The sequence below is a fragment of the Trachinotus anak genome, unplaced genomic scaffold (genome assembly GCF_046630095.1).
Source record: "Trachinotus anak isolate AG129_WGS33_773 ecotype Australia unplaced genomic scaffold, CSIRO_AGI_Tana_v1 ptg000003l, whole genome shotgun sequence".
In the NCBI taxonomy this organism is placed as follows: domain Eukaryota; kingdom Metazoa; phylum Chordata; class Actinopteri; order Carangiformes; family Carangidae; genus Trachinotus; species Trachinotus anak.
In genome coordinates, this window is record NW_027273854.1 from 17,361,909 (window position 1) to 17,385,640 (window position 23,732).

At 39.9% G+C, this 23,732-nt stretch overlaps 2 protein-coding genes across 3 annotated transcripts; one reads left to right on the forward strand and one right to left on the reverse strand.

Moving 5' to 3' along the window:
* Positions 1–141: 141 nt before the first annotated feature.
* flii (FLII actin remodeling protein) lies at positions 142–14,892 on the reverse strand. 2 transcript variants are annotated; one of them, XM_071474199.1, is made up of 31 exons: positions 14,570–14,892; positions 13,101–13,211; positions 12,159–12,230; positions 11,868–11,948; positions 11,377–11,624; positions 11,082–11,185; positions 10,812–10,987; positions 10,303–10,460; positions 9,963–10,047; positions 9,282–9,429; positions 9,018–9,148; positions 8,642–8,749; positions 8,319–8,423; positions 7,931–8,110; positions 7,644–7,726; positions 7,259–7,333; positions 6,859–6,942; positions 6,542–6,713; positions 5,968–6,075; positions 5,637–5,828; positions 5,212–5,310; positions 4,707–4,796; positions 4,481–4,620; positions 4,097–4,334; positions 3,828–3,982; positions 3,667–3,727; positions 3,438–3,566; positions 2,473–2,579; positions 2,183–2,288; positions 2,027–2,092; positions 142–1,939 (listed from the first exon to the last, which is right to left on the reverse strand). In XM_071474199.1, the coding sequence occupies exons 1-31, from the start codon at positions 14,630–14,632 to the stop codon at positions 1,805–1,807; spliced, it is 3,810 nt and encodes a 1,269-aa protein (XP_071330300.1). In that variant the 5' UTR covers positions 14,633–14,892; the 3' UTR covers positions 142–1,804. The 2 variants fall into 2 exon arrangements, with proteins under 2 accessions (XP_071330300.1, XP_071330299.1); XM_071474198.1 differs by having other exon boundaries at positions 8,642–8,752; positions 14,570–14,891.
* A 225-nt stretch (positions 14,893–15,117) lies between these two features.
* Positions 15,118–22,394, forward strand: desi1a (desumoylating isopeptidase 1a). The gene is made up of 6 exons (XM_071474201.1): positions 15,118–15,323; positions 15,639–15,660; positions 16,226–16,295; positions 17,965–18,074; positions 18,247–18,369; positions 19,644–22,394. Exons 1-6 carry the CDS (start codon positions 15,233–15,235, stop codon positions 19,732–19,734), a joined length of 507 nt encoding a protein of 168 aa, XP_071330302.1. The 5' UTR covers positions 15,118–15,232; the 3' UTR covers positions 19,735–22,394.
* The last annotated feature ends 1,338 nt before the right edge of the window (positions 22,395–23,732 follow it).

Here is a 23,732-nt window from a genome sequence, read left to right on the forward strand (position 1 = left end):
GATGGTAGATGGAGACGTTCTGTTGGCAGTGTAAAGGAAACACTGAATAAATTAATGTGCTCTCATTGGATTTGTTTTTTAATTAATTCAAACATCTGAATTATGAACACTAGATACCAATCAAAGCCAGATGACTAAATATGCGATGTGAGATTTTATTTTTATATAAAATACATAAATAAAGCATCTGCAGGTGGCATCAGGAGCATGTGCACATATACACACATACACCTGTGTAGGACCCAACACACTAACAGGCATACAGTTCACCCCACAAAATATAGTGTAAAGAAACTAAATGAAAGTTGCAGCCATTTGGGAATAACAGATATCTTGCTTGGACCAATGCCTGCATACAGGTCACATGATCACGAAACACAATGCAGCAGTTTTGTACTCCAAAGTTGACGCTGGCTCCACTGATCACCAGTTAACCGTAAAAAATTAACTATTGATCCGAGATCAGTGGAACCTGAAGTCACTATGTTAAGATATGTCTCTGATATGGTTCAAGAGATCTCCCATTAAAATTTGTAAATTAATAAAAGTCGAGTTTTGTTCCAAAACCTGTTTGAAAAAGAAAGCCACACTCTAAGATAGATGTCTGACTAAACGGTCTTACTTTTCAAACATCATGCATTTACTTTATCAAAAATGATTACTTTAAGTTTTGGAAAAAAAGCTCTCCAGCTCCTCCTCCTATCTCCTCCACTCCAGAAAAGCAAGAAATTAAAACATTTAGTTGAATGCAGCCTGTAATGTAGAAAAACACAGTATTGTTATTTCATTTCAGGATCTCCCGAGCTCTACTGATTGCACATTTAAACATAAAACAAAGCTCTGTCTCACAATGTATTACTTGCACGCTGACCTCAAGATTTCTTTGGCCAAATAAATGTAACTGTTATAACTTTAATGTGGCTAAGGAATTTACTGTCGCCTCATCTTTGCACAATTGAAACAGATCTCATACAACAAAGTTTCAGATCAGTGGTCAAGTTAGAGAAGGTGAGGACAGAGATCAAACAAGACTGATTTCAGTAAAGGCGCATGGGGTAAACACACACATACCATGTATAGTCCACATAACAGAAAAATATATATATTTATATAAACCAACATTCCTCAGAAAAACAATTATAGTGCTGTTTTCTGTTCAGTCCCTCAATGATGGGAAAAAACAAAACTGTAAAATCAATTTATCTGGCCTAAACTGCTTCCAATGAGCTGCGCAAAAATGGCACTAAAGCACAGAGAAGTGACTCTTGTCGTCATGAGCTCTCATCCCTCCTCCACTGGAAACTACTGACCATGCAGCACGAGCCATGTGAAAGCAGCAAAACAGATCGATATGTTCAGGGATTCACCTCCCTTTGGGTTTTTATAAAGCCTCTGTACACCTTAGATCTATTTTATCTCAAAACATAATTCTCTTCTTTCATTCAACATCAGTATTTAGACTTGTTGCCCCCAAAAAAAAACAAAAACAAAAACTTGTAGAAAAACTGATATTTGTCCCAAAGACAGAAACGGAGACAACAGCCTTTTTAACCAGAAGAAATCTCACGGACTGGGGTGTTGTGCTAAACTGTTTTTGTCTGCAGACTCAGACAGTAACCTGTTGGCCAGAACGATGTTGAGCAGCAGCGACGAGCAGGATGGAAGGTAGGAAGCTCAGGTAAAGCTGGGTTATAGGCATAGACATCATCATTATCTTACTGGTAGAAAATAGCATGGCAGCGAATCAATCTGTACGTAGGGTGTGAGCATTTCTGAGCATGTGCGCGGTTCAGAGAGTGTTTGTCTATGAGGGGGGAGTTTTGAAAGCTCCCCAGGCGTGAAAGCAGCGTGTGAAGCAGTGGGGCTCGTTTCCCTTCCGCACCAGTCGCAGCTTCCTCGGGTGTTCGCTGTCCTTGGAGCGCATGTGCTGGATGTAAACCTGGTGAGGAAGAGGAGGAGAGGGATTAGAAAGACACCAATGTATAAAACCAAAATTTGAGAACACAAACGGGAGGTTGTCGCTCACCTGGCAGGCTTTGAGACTAAGTTTGATCTCCACCTGGCTGGTCTGAGTACCGACCCACATGTACACCTGAGAGAAAACAAGGAGAATCACTTGTACTGTACAAAATGAGATTATGAAATCCAACTGCGGAGAGTCAGACAAATCATTTATTGTTACCTCTTTGCCATTGTCCAGCAGCATGATGTCATCATCAGCCAAGTCGTCCTGACAGAAGTCTGAGCATTTCTCCGACACAGAGAAATAACCCTTCTCATTGGAACACCTGAGGCAGCGAGGGGGTGGGAAAGAAGAATATAGGAGAGAGGAAAGTGTTGAAAGAGGGAGGGAAGAAAAAAAAGAGAGAGGACACCACAGAAGAAGCATTAGTGGTGGTAAGAAAAAAAAAACTGACAGTATTACATATTAATTTCTAATAACCCCTTGTAAAACAGGTAATGGTCACTCACCTGAAGAGCCGAGCATGTTTCATATAATCTGCATCCTCATCGTAAGCTTTCTGAGAACCAATCCCCACCCAGAAGAAGTTCTCAGGCTCCTCCCCCTCATTAATTACCTGGGAGACAAATTGGCTCATTAGTTATGACAAAATATACAGATTCAAGCTCACGCATGAACCATACATAAGTACATTCATATAGATAATGGACAGTCATCATGGGACATGCAGAAATACACATCAAAAAAACAGACATTACACAAAAGCTAAAACATCCATCTTGACAATGGATGAGAATACTTCACACTGGAATTTATCAGTGAGAGGATGTTTTGAGTGATTCAAGTTGTACACAGAATGGAACAAAAGTAGAAAAAAAAAGAAAATATTCTGCTGAAATGTTGTTAGATCATTTAAAATAGTTAAAATAATGAAAGAAGTCTAAGTGGCAGTTAAAATGAAAGTACAGAAATTAGTTGAGGATTCACTTGAAGTTCAAGAACTGAAAGAAACTGAATTCATGTGGTCACTTAGCTGCAAAGCCAGTGTCATTGTTCACATGGTTGCCTAGTTTGTGTGCATCTGGAAGATTAAAGTATTTCCACTAGGGGGCAGATTAGAGCCTATTCATCCCTGGTTGAAAATGGAGTATCTTCCTTGTGTGTTTCTACACATTACCATGGTAACACTGGGGGAGGTTGTAGTATTGTTTTTGATTTTGAGATCACAACAAAGAGAGCAGCGATGACATCACGGGTGTGTTAAGGAGAACTGGATGGTTCAGAGTTAAAAGTTGAAACATCAGAGAGTAAGAGATGAAAGCAGCTGAAGTTTCTGATAGTTGAAGTGTGAGGGGAAGTTATCTTTTTTTTTTTTTTGGGAGAATGTCAAGTTGCACACAGACTGAAAATTAAAAGCGAAATTAAGAGAAGTGAATAGAGGAATTTCATGCTCCTCACGTGTATGCAAACTTACCTGTTTGCTGTATGTGTCATCGAACATGCTGTTCATGATGTCCTCGGCCAGTTTGGCTTCGTCAGGGTCAGCAGCTCTGCCCACCCAGGTGTAAACTATGCCCTGATTGTCTGTGCTCTCAAATGGTACCTGCAGAAAACACCATGTTACAAATAAACCAGAGAAGAAGGAGAGAACTAAAATCTCTGGTGGGATACAGAGATTTAATAAATTATATATATATTCCAACCTTGAGTATGAAGCAGAACTCTGAGTTGAGATTGCTTGAATCTGTCCCAATCTGGATGGTCCTAAGAGAAAGAGATACAAGGTTAAAAATAATCTCTGGAGGACATCAGTGCTTGTGATGTTGCTGGTGTGGAGAAATCTGACAACAGGCAGCATATCAACCTGGTGCAAAGCGCGCTGCCATTGGTGCGTATGTGGTAGAGGGAGGGCTGGGCAGAGTCGGTCTTCTGTTTCCTCTTCCCTTTGTGGATGATGAACTTCCTCTTGAAATGGGACAGGAACTTGAGGTTCTCCTGCTGCTGGGTCATACGCACCACCTGAACAGCAAAAACAGGAAGCAGTTGTCAATGCTATATAAAACTGTTAAATCACAGTGATGAAAGTACATAGGATTATAACATTTTTTTAAGAGAGGTCATCTTTCCCCACACCTTCAGTTTTCCAGGGAAAAGACTCTCAAACTTCTTCTGCAGGGAGAAGGTGAAGGTGAGCCAGCCCATGTTGGAGGCCTGTCTGCCCTGCCAGAAGTAAACCACACACTGGAAGTCCTCCTCCGGCTGTTTGTCCTCCTCCTCCTCCTCTCCTTTACCTCCATGTCCTCCTTCTCCACCACCTTCACCCTCTTTCTTCTCCTTCTCCTCCTCCTCATACTCCACAGGCACCCAGTATCTGAGAGAGCACAGGGACATTAGAGCTCACTTTAACACTCAGTCTGTATTAATGAACATTTCACAGAACATGTGCACCTCAAGCCACAAATTTCCTCCTTGATTCTAGGCATCAGCACAAAGACACACACACACACAGACACACACCTGCAGAGGAAGACGTAGCAGTCTTGTGTGAAGAAATGCCCAAACTCTTCCTCCGGCAGGCGAGCAAATTTCTTTCCCTCCAACACGAATCCTTCCATGCCATCCAGGTCCTCGTTCCACTCTTCCATCAACTGCTCAGCCTGGACAGAAAACATTATCATTATCAGACACATTATCTGTGTGTGTGTGTGTGTGTGTGTGTGTGTGTGTGTGTGTGTGTGTTTACCTCAGTGAGGGGCATGGCTGGCTGTCTGGGAAGGAAGAGAGCTGTGAGGTCAGCTTTCATCTGATCCTTCTTCTCTGCATCCTTTTTCACCTGTGAGAGGAAACATGGAAAACACTTAATGTAGACAGACATAAGAGGCCACACACACTTATTATTCAAATATTAAATATGTCAGATATTAAAGAGCCAGTGTACTCTTAAAACAAAGAATAAACAAACAGTAATAATAAAAAATATTATGTAATATGATAATATATTATATTATTATATAATATTATTTAAAATGATCATATCATAAAATATGTATTTATGTAAACATAAATACGTTTATGTCTATAACTATGGATCTCTATAACTGTTTTTGTCGTTGAATATTTTGAGAGTAATCCAGTGTCTTAAGAGCCACTGGACCTGCTTCAGTTCATCAGTAGTGTTTGACTGGTAGCCTGCTATTCAAAGAATCCACAATTAGATTTTTGAGCAAACGCACACATGCATCACCGACCTTGCCCTGCAGGTTGTCTTTCTGTTGTACAGTCTCTGCTGCTCTGGTGTAGTCCACTTTCAACACATCATCCCAGTTCTTAAACTTGGACTTAAACACCTGAGGAAGAGGACGAATACAAGAAATTATGATAGAGACACACAAAGGTCCATTTTGCAGAGTGAAGTATACAAGTTTAAAACATATTATTGTACATATCAAATTCAATGCAATAGTAAACAACTGCTAGTATGCTAATATATTTCATGAAGTATTTGTAAAATATATGATTTAAAGACCATCATTACATAAGATGTGCATTTTCTTCCTTCATGCGGAGTTGTGCATGATTGCAAGTGGCCATTAAAATGCACTGATACATCCACACACAAAAGATCAAGACCAGTACAGCAGGTAAAGCAGGGCTGTTGTTTTGTATTTATTACCTGGCACTCGGTGCCCTCCAGGTTGCGCGTGACACAGGCATGTTTGGGCCGGTGCAGCATGGAGCAGATCTCCTGACCCAGCTTTAAGGCAGCGGCTCGGACGAGACGGGGAGACTTCCTCCCGATCCAGATAAACACATCGGACCAGCAGTCCAGGATGTACACGCACTTGGTGTCCAGCAGAGACTGCACCTGATGAGAGGGAAGGAAATAAGATAAAGAGGAGGGTGTGAAATAGGAAGTAAAGTAGAAAACAGAGCAGTGCAACAAGAAGTGGGCGAGGGATGTAGGTTTCACTGGCTTTTGGTGATAATGGAGCAGATAAACATACCAGTCTGAGCTCTGGGAGGGTGTCCAGTTTGATCTTGTGGTCTTTGTGCTCCACTGACAGCTTGTAGTTCACCTGAGGCAGTTCCAGGTAGCCCAGACCCAGGCCCACCTATGGGACAGTGATAAACAAAACTGTGATTTGCTGCTGAGCATCGTTATCTGTTCACACACATCAAACGGTATTGTGCCTTTTATTGTCCTATCTCATGTAACAGAGATACTTAGGCCTCCAGCTACTTCGCCTCTTTTCACACATAATTTTCAGGCAACCTGCTGTTGCCTGAAAATTCTCATGTAAAAACTGGAGCAAGTGTAAGAGCATTTTTTTAAGGCTGACACATGCTGTTAACTGACTCCAAACTTTTTTGAGCCCACATACTGTAAAGAATCACGGGCCAGTTACAAAAATATGGTTACACGTGACTTCAAGCCAGTGATCAAGCAGAAGGAAACCTCCTACACACACACTCCTACAACACTGAGGATTTTGCAATACACCTACACTACCTCAAATCTGCATGTATACTTTACTGTAGTCCACAACAAACTGAAAAAAGGTTATTAAAAGGATTTACCTTGTATAGTTTAGGTCTGATGGGAGAGAAGTCATCTGGTACGTGTTTCTTGATCTCCTCTGGTTGTCCTCCCAGCACCTCCCAGAATCCTGGAGGCTCTTGGTTCTGCATGAGGGTTGTGATCTCTGCCTTCCCCTTACGCTCATTCTTATTTATCTTTTCTGCAAATAACCTGGAAGATGACAATAACGCATGGACACTACATTGAATCACCACAGTAATGGGCTGCTTGGTTGTGTCCCTAACAAGGAAACCGACCTGAGATCTGCCAACAAAGTGGCAGAAAAGTTTGTGTTAGGACTTGATTTGTGTCTCACCTGGCCTTCGTGGTGCTGCTGAGTGTGGCATTGGCTCCTCTCCAGACAAAGATTTCCAGCCCTGTGTCCAACAGGAAGACAAAGCTGCCAAAGCAAGAGAAAGACGGGACGTTATGGACACAATGCTTTACACTAAACGAGACAGTGTACATACAGCATCAAACAGCAGTGGAATAAAACGAGCAACAAATCAACTGCCAGTTGACAGTAAATGCACTAATTACGTCAAACAGAGATAAGATGGATACCAAAAGCATTAGGAATGGAGAGTGTGTCTGTGTGTGTATGTGTGTGTGTGTGTGTGTGTATGTGTATGTGTGTGTGTATGAATGCTGGAGGGTGAGGCAAAATATGCAAGTGTGTGTGTCATATGGTATAAAAGGCAGGGTTTGTAAGTTACCGAGGGTCAAGGGAGGAGGCCTTCACAGGTACAGACTCCAGTTTAATGTTTTTCTTGCCGTAGACTCTGTACAACCTGATGAAAACACAAAAGGGTTAAAATGTGATGAAAATGTTTTCAGACCAAACAGATACTTGAGCTCACGTCACAGAATGATCACTTAATTATAGCCAAATATGCAGGCAAATGCAATTAATTCAGACATCAAATGAACCTGGTTTGTGAACAGCTTTTCAAAACAAAGCTACAAAGCTCATCACTGATGATATTAAGACAATAAAAGCCAAAGGTAAATAACAAAAGATTTGATTGACGTTTGATTCGACTTCAAAGGAATAAAGACAACAAATGAAATCAGTGCAAGATATATTTTCTTCCAGCTAACCTGACAGGGTAGTGTGTGTCCTCCACAGTGTAGAATCCACTGGCTGTTCCTCCCTCAATGTAGGAGATCTCATTGTTAAACACCTGCACACAAGACAAAACCTCATTTAGGCACATAACTGCTGAAGGTCTATGCAGCTCCAGAGCATTTTAAAGTTTTATATCAAGTGAATTTATCTTATCAAAGTGTCAGAAGTTTCTTAAATATTACAGTTATCTGTGTGTGAGTGTGTGTGTGTGTGTGTCTCTGTATATATTTATTTATATGTACATCATGTTTATACATACAGCGCTGAACTCCTCGCTCTCGTCTCCCATCTCTTCCCTTATCGTCCTGCATTCTGCTCCGAGGAAATTTCGGAGGTTGACGGCGTGGATGGCAGAGCCGGCCTTCTTGTCCAGTGTGGCTTCCTGGCCGATCCAGTAGAAGATCTGCCAGCTCAGCGCTCCGTTATCATCCAGGAAGGTCTACGTTACAAAGAGAAGAATGCGAGACAGATGAGCGGGATACACAGAGAAGGGACTCTGACTGAGGATGAACTGTACATGAAAACTTACAGTGTTCCACTAATTCATTTGTTTTTGTTTGATTAGTCGCATTTGTCTGATGCAAATCTAAGCAATGACAGTCTGTGACAAATATCTACTGTAAATGTCGACAGATTTTACATGTTACCTTGAGGATGATGTAGCAGTCTGCCTCATAGAACTTGCCATGGAAAGCTTCATCCACTTGGATGGGAATAAAGTTCTCTATCTGCCACACCGCTACACCTGGAACCTGTAGAGAGATATGTAAACAGATTCTAATAAACATTCAAGAAAAAAAAAAATATTATACACTTTTATAACCTGGTGGGTTCTCTACAAATATGTGGAAAAGAAGAAAGGAAGCAGGAAAGTCAAGGTTACATCCTCTTAATCACACAGAAACACACACACACACACACGTATATCTGGGAGTTGCTGACTACTGTCACACACACACACATACATTACCTGCCCCACATCCTCCATATAGAACTCAGAGTAGTCCAGTTGAGGCTTCTCTAGACTCTTGTCCCAGCGTCGGATCTTTAAATCACCATATTTCAAATCCCCATTCTCCTGCTAAATGGGACACAAGTCAAACCTCATGCGTTTTTTATTCTTCCTCCACTCATTCCTCAACTCCTCAAGGTTAACAGAGAGATTTCTAAACAATCAAACTCCCCACAGAGTAGTTAAATAAACTGATGTTGTTATCCATTTCTCGCCAATATTATTCCATTATAGTTTTCAGGAAAACAACAACCAAACTAATAAGAACATATCCTGCCTTCGTATCTATTTTTCTTTCCACTATTATGTATTTATTTATTTATTTTCCACTTACCTCTAAGTTCTTCTTCTCTTGCGCGACGTCACTCATGCCCTTCAGCACCTGTTTTGCCTGGTCATCCTGAGAACAGTCCTTCCTCCTCCTTAGCCTCATCTTCCTTGCCAAGTGATCTCGCGGGCTGGCTCCTGGACACGTGTAGAAACAGATACTGATTTAAAGAAATACACAAAAGCATTGATATAGTCCGACGCAGTCATATACAAGCTCTACACACAGTTACACACAATTACACACACACACACAGACACACACACACACCTCCTCCAGCAGCAGCTACAGTAGCAGGCGAGGCCCCGGCCAGCCGGAGCTGGTTCTGTAGGGAGAAGTCAATGTTGTACCACTCTGCTGCTCTGTCGACTGGTTTTGGAGGCATCACCAGGTTGGGGTTCTCACGCACATCCAGAACCTACGGGAAGTAACATTAATGAGATCAGGTTAGCTGACAGAGATCCCCTGGTTTAAACAATCTGTGGAGTCAAAGTGACATTTGTGAAATTTGCAATGATGTAATCATTATCACAGAGCACTACTCTCAATGACTTAAACAATCATCAACTCCTGTATAATATTCCTACAGGAAGTTGAAATGTATCATATATTGATTTTTTCTCTTTTCATCTAATTTATTGCAACACTATATACTGGCACTTTTTTCCCTTTAAAATGTTCCTATGTCACTTTTTATTGCAATTACTTTAAATGGCTTTATCCCATTTATTTTCTCTACCATATCTTATGTTTATAGTCACATGCTTTGTGTTTTACTCAATGAGATGAAAACTATCCTCAGGTTTTTCTCCAGTCCTGAGGGAGGTTAGTACCAGGTTACTTCTCTTTTTCTGCAGGCTCGACATTTTTTAAAAAGTAATGAAACCCACATAAATCCACCATTTACCTAATATTAACGCAATATACTTGACTAGCAGGGTAATATTTTACCTCCAAGTCAGTCAAGAAGTGGATGGCCTCAGGCAGCGTCACCAAACGGTTCTTATTCAGCACCAGTTTCTTCAACTTGCCACACCTAGAAAACAACACGAAACCACAATTATCTTGTTATTCACATAACATGTGATGATAAAAGTTTCCACAATCGGCTGTGTAAAATTCACTTTGACTCAGCCTTAGAGGTAGGTAGCTTATTTTCTGATGAGATGAACACTTGAATTCAGTTTGTAAGACTTACTCATGCTGACCTGACCTTTTCTGCCAAATAAAATTGGCTTGTATGATCAGCCAATTCAGAATATATCAGTTGAACAACTCTGCCAAAGCCCACCTGCAGAGTCCTTCAGGGATGAGCTCCAGGTTGTTGTTAGCGGCCATGAACTCAGTGAGGCTGGAGAGTTTGCCCACGCCCGGGGGAACCCCGTCAAAGTCCAGTTTGTTGGAGTTTATGTACAGCTTCTTCAGTTTGGACAGCTTACAGATGGCAGACTGGATAGAGACACATGAGAAAAGTTTAAATGCTACAGAAATTATAAAGGGAAGTGCATCAAATAACCACTTGATCAACAACACAGTATTCTAGCAACAAAGGCTTTTAGATTAAGAAATTAGTCAGTAAATCAATGTGGTCTTCTAAGAGCTGATTTACACTAATCCACGTATTACATATTTGGTTTTATTTTCCCTGATTTTGAGCTATTCATCTGTTAAAATAGGTAATGAATGAAATTTCATTTGTGGTTTTAATGTTGCAGCAATCCAATTACATAACTTCCTACACACTGTTAGCGGGAAAGGGGTGGTTTATAAATACAGCTGTGTAATGTTTATAGTCCGTACGGGCAGTGAGGTGAGCTGATTGCGGCTCAGGTTAAGCGTCTCCAGCTGAGTCCACTGGTCAATGCAGAGGGAGAGTTCAGAGATCTGATTACTGCTCAGGTTGAGTCTCTTCAGACTGCCCAGTGAATAGAGGCACTCTGGCACCCGCGTCAGGTCGTTACATGACAGGTCAACATCTGGGGGAGGTGGGAAGGAGCACATGTTTGTTTAAAAAAAAAAAAAGTATTTGTGAAAAATGTAGGTGTGTGTTTGTTTGTGTACATGCATTACCTGCTAAATGTGTCAGTCCCTCTAGGCTGGTGGGCATGTTGCTCTGGGTCCTCTGGGTGTTCCTCAGGTGCAGGGTCTGTAATGCCACCATGGCTGGCAGCTGGCTGCTCAGACACACATACACAAAGACAGTCAGAGCAGCACTAGATAAATCACTACATTCATTACTTACTTCTAGATTTAACATGGGACCTAGCATGTTCTGGGTGTTTGTGTAAATGTGTGAAATGAGGAATAGATGTCAAAGAATAATTACATTTACAAAAATAACATTTAGAAACAAAGTCTTTTTTACCGCAACTGGGCATGCATCAGTGGATTGTTGTTCAGGATGAGAGTCTGCAGGTGCACCAGGCGTCTCATCTGGGGTGGCAGGCTGTCAAGCTTGTTGTCGCTCAGGTCCAAGTACAGCAGGTCTGTCAGGTTGATGAACAGCTGGTTGGGGATGGAGTCAATACTGTTGTGGCTCATATTCAGCACAAGCATGTTCCTGCTGTTCTCCAGGTCCCTGGGGATCTCCGTCAGCTGATTGTAGCTCAGGTCCTAAAGGACAAGAAGGGAAAAGTGTGAAAAAACTTTTTGTTGTTAATACTGTCAAGCCAGATTTATTTTTGGCACAGGAAAGATAGACAGACAATAGAAGACAATAGAAAAAAGGGAAGATGACAGGTGTAGATAGGTGTATCAGATAAAAAGGAAAGAAAGCATATTTGGGGAATAAGTGTGGGTGAAGGTCTTAAAGGGTATAGTAAACAGAAAAGAAGAGATGGTGTGAGATTATCATACCAACACAGAAAGATCATCTAGTTGAAAGATGTCATCTGGGACTCCAGAGTTTTTCAGGTTGTTTGCTCTGGCTACCACCGCCTGCACACATAATGAAACACCTTTAGTGCAGTGTAGTTGGATAAATCTGGTAAGAAGGTGATTAGGCCACGTAAACTTGTCAAAGAAATAAACTGAAATCATCATGACAAGCAAACAATTGATAATTGTTGTGCTTAAGGTTGTAATGTATTTAATAAAAATAATTCTGCATGTGCTTTATACATATTTTCTGATGCATGTATCAGTTACCCGTAGGTTCGGTAAGCTGGACAGTTCCCCATGTAAGGTGGTCAGGCTGTTGTGACTCACTGAAAGATGCTCCTGAAGATGGAAAAGCAGAGGTTTTGTTAACAGACACACAATACATTGCACAAATTCGACATAATAATCTAAAACATCATAAATATACCCTACAAGGTGCCCTGGTCACTGCTGAGCAATGTACTACATGTACACAGATGCCTGGCTGCCTCTAAACAGAATTATTTCACAGCAAACAGGATAAAACCAAAGCAGAAGTTTAGTTCAACACACCCCAGAAACAGCAACTGTGAGCCATGGTAACACACTCATCTGTTTGCCTACACCTGGTGAGATAAAGCATGCTAGCATAGATCATCTTTTCAGCGAGGCCTGCTGAGCACTGCTTTGGAGACTTAGATTACATAATCCTATCAGAGATAGTGAGGATTAAAGCAGGGCTGTGTGTGCTCTTGGTCAGGTGAGGTTTCACTGGTGAAATGCATCAGTCTGGTGTGATCTCCTCTGTTACCCACACATAGAAAGTTAAATATTAGCATGTTTTGACCCAGACACTAACAACACTGCCCTCAACAAACCACTCATAAATGGTAAAATGAATTAGGTCATCTAGGCTGACATCACAACACAAATGTACAACAAATGAATGTACAATGAAAATACCTTCAATAGACTAACAATATACATTTATTATTATTATTATTATTATTATTATTATTATTAATATTATTAGTACTACTTCTACAAATATTTAAGTCAATACCAATACAATTACATAGCTATGATTGTGGTACTTTTGAATTCTCTCCAGCTTCAAAGTAATCAGCTGTGGATCAGGTGGCGCATGTATAAAACGTTTTGACTCAATGCCTCTATGTATAAAGATGTGAGGCAAAGCTAATAATGAGCAAACAGGCCTGAATGTCTCACCAGCTTCTGCAGAGAGGCCAGCTCCTCTGGGAGGTAACACAGTCCTGTCCTGTTCAGTTTCAGCCATCGCAGACTGCTCATACACTTGACGTGCTCTGGGAAGTATCCACCCTGTAAGGACAGACAAGTGGGAGAGATATAAATGACTTTTGATAACAATAATACTTCTATTGACTGTGGTTACCAATGCTTTGTTTTTTTTTCAGTACAGCAGTGTGATGGGAGAGGAGGAGCCTGCAATAAAAAACTAGATTAAAATGCCTGCAAAACATACAAGTGACATTTATTTACCAAAACCATTTGTACCTGAAGTGTGGACATGTGGATGTAGTGTTATGATAATACAGGAGATCCCTCATACTAAAACTTGTTTAATCTCTTCAATACACAAACAACAAATGAAGTAAAACACTGTGCAAAAAAATAAGAATTACAAAATCATAGTAAATTTCCATCTATTTGTTCGACGTATGCAATTCAAAGCCCCGTTGGTTTCACTGTCATTATGGCTGAGTGTGAGAGCACAAATCTGGACATCTTCAGTCATTTGCAAATCAGCTAGATGAGTAAATGCAGCAGACATGTGGCCAGCTGTGATAATCGGTCTATATTATCTTTTACAGTCATGGTACACAGGAAACTTGTCGAGTTCCTTTAACAGTCGTTTTGATCTAAGGCACATTTTGGCCCTAGATCATTTTGAGGAAATGATGTCATCCCAGACTGGCTGAAAATAGATTTTAACCGACAGGCATTCACTGACTAACAGATAAACAAGTTATTTCGCCAGTTTATATCTACTGCTTAAATACTGACATGGCAGCTAGCGTTAAGTACACAAACAGTCGGTTCGTGCCAGGTGATCTCAGCTGTCACTGCTGCCTGCCGGGCTGCTTCTCCAGCCTTCCAGACCAAGCTCACAAAGTGGGTCAAAATTTACAAGTATGGCGACACTGTGCGACTGCAGCTACTCAACAAACTCTGCGATATCAGCCAACGCTGGTTTGGGCCGCAGCGTTATCTAAGTTAAACGCGGATAAAGCTGACATGTTTTGACACGGAGCTTGTGCTTCTAACAGACAGCCTCAGTTAGCCAACACTGTGGCTAACTGTGGCTAAATTAGCTAGCTAATGTGACGCTGGAAATAGGAGCTACGTTATCCCAAACTACAAAGTACAATCTAAGAGTTAATAAAATATAACAAAGGAGACCAATTCCTTTAAGCATAACTGTGTTAACCGCCAGACGAGACGTTTGTGGCTAAAACCAGTCAGACTCTGCTCTGTCCAAGTCAAACATCTGACAACTGGCTAACGCCCAATGCTGCTAACGTTAAGCTAAGCTAATGATTCAGCGAGCTAAGCTCTTAGCCGTTTGCTGCTCAGAGCCTCTAACTTTAGCATTAGCCACCTAGCTAAGCTGAAGAGCTATGGATACAAAGTCATAGATCATTGCTTAAAATCCTTACTTTAAAGTCGTTTCCACTGAGGTCTACCCCCCTTATGAAGGGAAGAACTCCGGTGGCAGCCATTTCTAGTTGATGTCAGCTGCTGAGCACTCAACTGTCTATTTTGGTCCAGAAGCACAGAGGGCTGTGGCTGGTGTTAACTACTGCTCTAATTTGGGTGTTTAACGGCGGTCTATGCCCTTTACTGCCACCCCCTGCTCCGGAGTGTGGACCGGAGAGTGTAATCATGTCGTACACACATATAACTATAGTGTGAGCGTCCTACTTTTGACACTTTTGACAAAAGTAAACAAAAAGTCCCAGAGTTGTTTATTTCTTTGTATCAACATCTTTAAACATACGTATGCAACAAAAGACCGCTGTCAACTGTAGTGATGAAATTGTGTCAAGTCATTCAGAGATAACGGGGTAAAACCGGAAAATATGTATTCTCCTTCAAAATAAAGGTATTCCTCAAGAAAGTTTTCCATGTGTTATTGGAATCGCTCGTAAAAGTTTTTATTTTGAAAGCAATTGAAACGGAAACGATGTTTTGACGTAATGACATCATTCTTGTAGAACCCCCCCCCCCCACCAGTCAGCTGTGCTCTTAGATCCTTAGCTCAGCTGAGCCAGCTAACAGAAAAATAACATTAAAAAAAAGATATTTTGAAGGTTTACAATATGGATAAAAATGCTACGCGATACAATGTACAACTGTATATTTATGATTTATCGAGAGGAATGGCTCGCAGCCTCAGCCCCATCATGTTAGGTAAGTACAGATAAAAAATCCGATGCAGCCTGGCCTTGGGGACAAATAAGTGATGATAACAAATACCGGGTGGAGATTCCCTCTCTGTCGTGCTTTGTATCGACCTTAAGTTATCGAAAGCTCGTAAATTTAAAACTAATTTTAATTTGTTAATATCTAGTAAAGCGTGACTGATTCATATGCATTATGATCGTTGACATCTGTGGGCTGACATCAAACTGCCCCACTTGTTAGTTTCAGTTCGCATGAGGTGCTTGCACAAAATATCATCTGCTACCTGCTTCCTCTCACTACTTTCCGTCCTTTCTCTTACAGGAAAGCAACTGGACGGTATATGGTATGACTCTCCTTTCTGCTCTTTTCATAACTGGGTCGCCCTCTGACTCATGAAAACATTGCCTCTCATGTAATGTGTGGCTCAGTCAGGTGTAGGCCCAATTAAGATTGAAAAATCTCCCGTAAAGCACAGAGCACAGTTGAAAACAGCTGTTGGAAGTGTGTCTGTGTCTATCCTCAATTTGTTGCTTAGCGTTGTTTTGGATTTTGCTGAAAGAGATTTTGTCAAATTCAAGAAATCACAAAGTAAAGCAGAGTTAGACAAGGGGGCTGTAGGATAGGGGAGACACCACAAAAATAAATTGCAATGCTTTGTCACAAAATAGCACATCACACATAAGGAAGCATGGATCTAGCCAAGGCTGGACTGTTTTGAAGTGTAGGATTTATTCAAATGATGCCAAATTCTGTTATCATGGTAAGCTTGGAATATTTGCAGCTTGTTACTTGGTTTAAAAAAATGCACTGAGTGGAATTTTAAATAGCTGCGACTGCAAATGTTGAGTAACACCAAGGTGCTCTGACCTGGATACACCCCCTGTGTTAATTTTGTGCTTTTCTTCCAGGCACACGGCTATAGTGGCATATGGAGATGAGTTCTTCTTTGGAGGGGAGGGGATCTCCAGCTGTTCACCGGTAAGTCTGTAACAAGGGGACTGACTCCTGTTTCACAAGTCTCATCAAACAAGCTCATGAAGGAGATGTAGGCCATCTATCTCAGACTGCTGCACACACACAGACGATAACAGACTGTCAAATATTTTTAGTGCTAAGCCTGTGGCCTCCTTCCACTAGATATGAAATCCTAAGGAAGTTTCTTGGTAAGCGAAACAGCCACGTTATACCTGCAAACTAAGAGGTACAACAGAGAGACCTGTTAATACCCTGGAAGGGCTTGATTTGATTCCTGTCATTCAGATTATGAGTTCCGACTGTCAGCACACAGTTCTGCTAAAACTAAATCATTAAAAATTCATATGGGCTGTTTGTTTATAAATCCACATATTAATAAAATACAATTTTGTCATGCTCAAGACATAATACAAACTTATCTATTTTGAGATGTTGCCAGTCGCGAGAAAGCCTGCAGGGAAATCACCAATGATGCACATGCTCTTCCATGCTCTCCGGTGTTATTTTGTGCTGATGTGTTAAGACCTGCCTGAATTCAGTTTGTAATTTCCTGCATTTCCGAGATTCATTTTTAAAAGAACGTGCTGGTGTTTTTCTTGTTGTCTATAAATGCCATGAAATGACCAAAAATCAACAATGCATTACTCGGTCTGTGAATACTTTCTGACTTCCCTACCCTGTTTGTATTACAGACACATACAGTAGTTTTATTTAGTTTTATAGTAGTTTCATTGCTGCTAAGTCAAGAACCAGCTGGGCAGTGTGGTTTTTATCAAATGTTATTAAAACAAAAGTAAATAGTGTATTTGTTTGGGACTACTTTCAGTTGAGGATTAATACACATTTGGTGGTTTTGTTAGTGCTTATGGCAGCAGGATGGTGAAGCTGGGAGTGACTCAAAATAAATTACAGTGTCTATTTAGTGCAACAGTGTGGCTCATTGATGTGTGTTTAATAGTTTTTGGATGACAGTGACGTCTATGGCCCAAAGGAATAAGAAATATTAGACTGTGGTTACAAAGGAGATACTTGTTGATGGGATACACACGTGTTGGTTTTGGTCTTTTCAAGGACAATAAGAAAATATATAGAGTATCAAATAAATAAGATAGAAAAATCAAAATAATATATAAATTATAAAGATATGTTTGCATTTATTATAATGGTAAATGAACTAGACCACAGAAATAAATGTTGGTAGAGAAACTGGTATGTTAGCTTCTTCTTATGAGTTAAATTTTTTTTTTTTTTTTTACATGATTGTGCAAAATGACAGCTCTAGACAGACACCCTTGTTCTGTAACGGGACTGATAAAATCTGATGTCTGAAATAGCGGAACACTTTTCTGCTATCAAACACCAGTCCAACTGTGCTGCCAGTATCTTCCCTCAATGTGATCTAGCCTTTAGCAAATATCCACAAAGAATGTCTCCTCCTGAAGCCACTAGATTGTAATGCATGATCACAGGGTGCACTGAGATTAGAGTGATACAAATCTGTCTTTGAGGATCAAGGTCAGATGATCCTCAGACCTCTGAATTTTCAGTTCTCAGAGACAGTAAGTCTTGGATCAATCCAATATCAGTGACTTGGTTATTTTCTTCAATAGCCCTCGCAGAATGTATCAAATTTTGTGACACACTTTTCTTGTGTATGTTGTATGTTTGTCAGGGTGGGACAATGCTGGGACCTCCAGACACGGTAGTGGAGCTGGGTGAGACCGAAGTGTCTGAGGAAATCTTCATGGATTACCTCTCTTCCCTGGGAGAAAGCACATACAGGTGGGGTGACTGCTCTTCGGCTCCTCTTTATACCAGTTTTCCTTTTTCTCTCATATAGAGAAGCAACTAGTTGTTTATATATGAAGTCTAATCATTACGACTTCATGCTTGTCACAATGCATGAAAGCTGTTATCTTATTGAATTACCCTCTTCTATTCCTTCTTGATTTAGAGGTGACAGGTATCGTCTGTTTGAGCACAACTGCAACACCTTCACCAATGAGGTGGCTCAGTTTCTGACGGGCAGGACCATCCCTTCCTACATCACTGACCTTCCATCCGAAGTCCTCTCCACGTGAGTCAGTCCCTCAGCTGCCCCTGACTTCAGTCAAATCATCTTATGATCATGTCTGGGCCCCAATAAAGTCTTAGCAAGACAGTGGCTCAGCAGATGCAGTAATGCACTTAAAATATCCTCCTAACTAAATCATGTAACATTTGGATTAATTATAAAACATGTCTGTTTCAAAATGCTGTCATGCCATCTTGACTGAAGTTACACTTTAAAATGCAGAAAATTTCAAACCCTGCAAGTGAACCAAAAAGTTAATGTGATGTGGCCCTCGGAGGGGTTTTATTTGGACTAGTTTTCTGGGCTCACTTTGATCTCTTTTTAGCCGTCACGTGGTCAGTCATAGGGGAAACACAAGTTCTACTGCAAACTCAGAGTGACTCTGCTACACTTCAGAGGGAACAGGCAGCACTAGTTGCACCAGCAAAAATGGGAATTACAGTTGATGCTTAAAGCGTAACGAGTACCTTAGCTTCACCTGCAGTAAGCATAGAATATTCTTCATTCCTCCTTAAGACCAGTGGTGGGAAATAACTAAGTACATTTACTCAAGTATTGTACTCAAATACAACATTAAAATACTTGTACTTAAGTATTTAATTTTTAATACTTTTAATAATACTTTTACTTCACAGCATTTCAGAGGGAAATATGCTACTTTTTACTCCACTACATTTATCTGACACCAGAGTTGCTAAAATGTAACGCATTGTACAACTCACAAAATCTGCTTACTGAGTAGTTTCAGTCATTAATTGAGTACTTTTTTCTTCAACAATTCAAATTCTGTAAAAGTTTCCAACCTCTTCTCAATGCATATAAACTTGTTTCATGTATATTCTGAGAAGGCAATTTTTCATCATTCCAGCGCAGCAATCTGCCTTATTGTTCCTGATTTCCAGCAACAGAAACTAATTTCAATTTGATTTGAATTAATAATGAAAATATACTAAACTGCAACCACTCGTTTAAGAAAATTAACAATAAGTGCTCAGATGCCCTGACAAATTTGCCTCACAGATGCTCCAGTGCATGGTACCAAAGTGGGGTATGGTGTGGACATGAAGTGGTTTCCTCAAATGTTTTTACTGGCAAAACCTTGAAAGAACAGTGATACAACTGTTACCAAAATTCACACCCCACCCACCCACACACACACACACACACACACACACACACACACACACACACACACACACACACACACACAAAAGTGCAACAACTGTGTTATGATTAAGTTTAAAATATCAAATCAAATCTCTTCCTTCTATCTCCAGGCCATTTGGCCAGATACTGCGGCCCATTCTGGACTCTATCCACATCGCTCCTCCAGGAGGTAACGTCATCAACGGGGGAAGAAACATCTAACCTGAGAGAGCAGCCGAGTCACAGTGTTCACCAGATTACTTCCATTGTAGTCAGTCACCAAGAAGTTTCTTTCTTTCTTTCTTTCTTTCTTTCTTTCTTTCTTTCTTTCTTTCTTTTTTCTTTCTTTCTGTAAATAAACTAGAAAGGTAATTGCTATAACTCACAGATGATCAGTTAATCCTTAAAATTCATTATTTAAGTATCATTTCCTCCTTAAAATCTAGTTGGCTGATGAACTACTACTTAGTGGCAATTCACTGCCCTCTTCATGAAGCTTGAGGGTGCCTTGGTCAGTTGACATCTAATGCAATGTACTGATAAGCAGTTGGACAGTAATGAAGGCCAGATGGAGTCTTGCATTATACCAGCACAGCCTGATATCATCATTTATTTTCCGACACTGAAAGTTCAGTTTGATGAATGTTGCCTCCTCAGAAATACATCTGTGGAGAGGTTTTTTAGAGGTGAATGGTAACAAAGTATATTTCACAAAGTATTTTACTGAACAGATTTGAGGCAATGCAACTTTTAGTATTTACATTTTACAAGACTATATAACCTAGACTCCTCAATATGGAAATACTGCATATCTTATAGCTATAATTAAAGCATCTACAACATTAAAATACCTCTTAGCACATTAGTGCATCAAGCTAATTATTATAAAATAATTTTGTTTTGTTTTTTTTCCAATTTGGTATTGCCACATTTTTTGAATTAGTTCCCGACATATCAGGTTTCATTCATGGTTTCTGCTGTGAGAATCATCTGCTGCTGACTACAATGGAATTAATCTGAGTGTACACTTTTGCATAGATATGTTTAAAATATTCAATTCAACGGAATGAAGAAAAAGATGGTTGAATCTTTTATTGTCAATCAGATGTTAATTTTGCACTTTTTATGCTTTGTTTTACTTTTTGTTATTTGGTAGCCTGTATTTATTTTCCCATCAGCAACCCACCTACCTGTACCTAAAATAATCGTCTGTGTTTCTGTTGAATCCTGCTCCTTTGCGGCCGCTTACTTTCTGTACCTTACATTATCATTCCAGTTGTCACAGAGTTTGTGATACAGCAGGTGATTGATGCCTAACTAGCTCAGAGGTTATAAGCTTATATAAGAGATGATTTTTGTTGAGTGTCTATCTTTATAGCAGGGCTGGGATCAGTTCACTATAAATTCAGTTATTTCTGTGTATACAAAACTAAACACTGGGTGTCATTTGTTAATGGCAGAGTTAGAAAACACAAGATACAATTCCACAGTGTTGTAATTCATTTTCCAGACAATCCTGGTCCATTTTTTTTTTTTTTTAAGTTTAAGTAAATAAAACCAGTTTTCTTTGTCATAAATGACCAAGGATGTATGGTTTTAGGTTTTAAATCTACTCTGTCATATAATTAAAAGTGACCTGCATCACAGCCCAGTTATATCACATAAGTTGTGCCTCTCGGCCTGTGTTACCAGCTCCAGAGGGAGCTGATGATCACAGATACACTTGTTCTATAATTATTTAGAATACATGTGCTCCAGTTGCCATGTGGGAAATTTTAAACAACTGCACATCCACAGATATTTTTAACGTAGAGGTGACCGTATGCGGGGCAACGTCCTGCACTGTCGACTTATTAACAACCTGCTCGAGTCCTTTAACAGCCACCAGAGTGTGTTTGATATACAACACACCTCTGTGCCTTCATTTCCCTCCACTTGGTTCCAGTCACACTGTTGGGTGTTGGCATGGTTATAGTATAGCACAGATGGTATATTCCTATGCAGTCTGCATTAGAGATCTGATAGTTAGTTTGCTTGGTCCAGAAAAATCTTAAGAAATTAGAAGAAAGTTGAACGTAACACTCACTAATATTCATCATGTGATGCACATAATGAATTAAATTCTCAACTGTTACAAACATAAGCAGCTGAAAATATTCCAGACTGAACAACATCTGGATCCAGTACTGTAACTCACAGCCTATAATCTGAGTGCATTATCCGCTGCACTCTGCCAACAGAGAGAGCACATAGCTGTCATATTTCAAGATAATACACACAGCAGATCTCATGCTTTAGGGTTTATCTGATTAAGATGATGTTACACACATGGACCACACTGAACCTCATGAGCCTTTCCCTGCTTAAACAAACAGAGTGAAGGATGAAAGAAGCACAGGAAAACAAGAAGTCTCAAAGAGTGATTAAACCAGCATTAACCTTCATCATGTTCTCCTGCAATAAATAAACCTTACACACTCTTTACCTTCCAAGCAGTCACTAACTGAAAGTGTAACCTGACATTTGTAAGTATTTGGCTACTATTAGAGATTAACATATTACACCTAATTCCCCTTTAAGAGGCTAGAAAGCTCAGGTGAACCTGGGCTCTGTTATTTTGCCTTCTGCCAACCAACTAACTGACATGCTGACCAGACCACTGAAATGTATTACTGCACAAGTCACCATTTGTTGCTGTAATGTGTGTTGTTGCTGGCTGCTACCTGTAATGTGAAATTGCAACAGATATATTTATGGATATTATTCCCTATTTGAGTAATCTAACTATTGTAGATATGCCTATGCATATTGTTTGTATTGTTTGTGTAATTGTTTTTGTTGTTTTTGTAATTCGACCTATACATAAAGCCATTGACTGCAAATTTGTGACTCTGGTGTATTCTTGACCATTTTAAATAGCTTCAGGCTATCTTCAGTGACATTTAACCTATGACAGAAATACAATGACAGATTCCACATTTCTGGAATTATATTTGAAGGACTTCACAGTTTCAAAATACTGCAAAAGTATGACTATTTAGAGGTTTATGTTACGATTTAACTGTAAAAACCAATCAATGTAAAAAAGAAAAAGGGGTCTAATGAAATTTACATAAAAGAAGTCATGTGCACATCACATTGATATGTGTCAAAATATCCTTGTTAGTAGGTAGGTAGAGATACAATACAAATATAATTTAAGTAATAACGTTAACAACGACAGTCAAATATAAAAAAACTACAAATAGACCTAGTGGAATATCACAAATATTCTTGAATTACAGGTTGTTTTTCCATATGTACATATCTATCGTGGGGGGAATCAGGAAAAAAAGAAAAAGGAAAACAATATATCTGTGTCAGAGGCACTAGAAATGGATGTAGGGGCTATAATAATAGGATATGCTAACAAAAAAGGCTTAATGTAAACCATGAGGGGACAAGGTGTTGAGGCAGAAGATCCAGTAAGTTTCCCATGGCAAGAATGTTTTGTTGTGATCACCCCCTCTAGGGAGCCTCATCTTTTAAATGCCCAGGTATGTCATATTGCTAATATAGGGACAGATTGACTTGAAATGTCACCTGTTCTGATGTTTCTACAGTGCCCACTTAGAAATTTACTGCAGCTCTCGGAGTGTCCACAGAGAGGCAGTGTTGCTCTGTCTGTAGCTACAGGTGCATCTTCAAGACAGATGGATTTTGATTAGGAGGTTGCTGTTTCAAACCCCAGGACAAACCATGACATTTTTAACCAAGTAGTGAATCAATATCACTGTATCCCCCTTTGTATTCATACATTGCCATCAAGACCCAATAAGCCAGGCACTAACCAGCAATAAATGATGCTGCAACAACCCCCAGTTGTTGAAGTGTTTTGGGGGAAGTAAAATGCTAAATGCTCTCAGGAAAACACAAAAGGTTAATAAGAAAGGGAATGTACTGAAAATAAAAATGGAAAATAATACTTTTAATTGGTTTAATACTGACAAACAACCAATTTAATGAGTGATGAAGGTTAATGTGAATGGAAATATGTTATGTTGGCTGTATTCCGTGGCCCTAAGCCCCCCCCCCCATGCCATTTAAAACCAACTTCTTCTAATATGGATTAATAGATTTTACAAATGGCACAAGTTCACAATAGTAATTAAAGTTAATAATTTTTGTTCACTTCAGTTATTTGACTTTCAAATATACCAGGTCTCGTCTGTGCTGTCATT

What these genes read in the sequence shown, in the direction of transcription:
- desi1a (XM_071474201.1), top strand. Translation starts at nt 15,233, where the DNA reads ATGGATAAAAATGCTACGCGATACAATGTACAACTGTATATTTATGAT. An exon ending in CCTCAGCCCCATCATGTTAG is followed by an intron (nt 15,324 to 15,638) that starts GTAAGTACAGAT and finishes TTTCTCTTACAG; the next exon opens with GAAAGCAACTGGACGGTATA. An exon ending in CTGGGAGAAAGCACATACAG is followed by an intron (nt 18,075 to 18,246) that starts GTGGGGTGACTG and finishes TTCTTGATTTAG; the next exon opens with AGGTGACAGGTATCGTCTGT.
- flii (XM_071474198.1), bottom strand. Translation starts at nt 14,632, where the DNA reads ATGGCTGCCACCGGAGTTCTTCCCTTCATAAGGGGGGTAGACCTCAGT. An exon ending in TGGCCTCTCTGCAGAAGCTG is followed by an intron (nt 12,231 to 13,100) that starts GTGAGACATTCA and finishes TTCCATCTTCAG; the next exon opens with GAGCATCTTTCAGTGAGTCA. An exon ending in TAGATGATCTTTCTGTGTTG is followed by an intron (nt 11,625 to 11,867) that starts GTATGATAATCT and finishes CTTGTCCTTTAG; the next exon opens with GACCTGAGCTACAATCAGCT.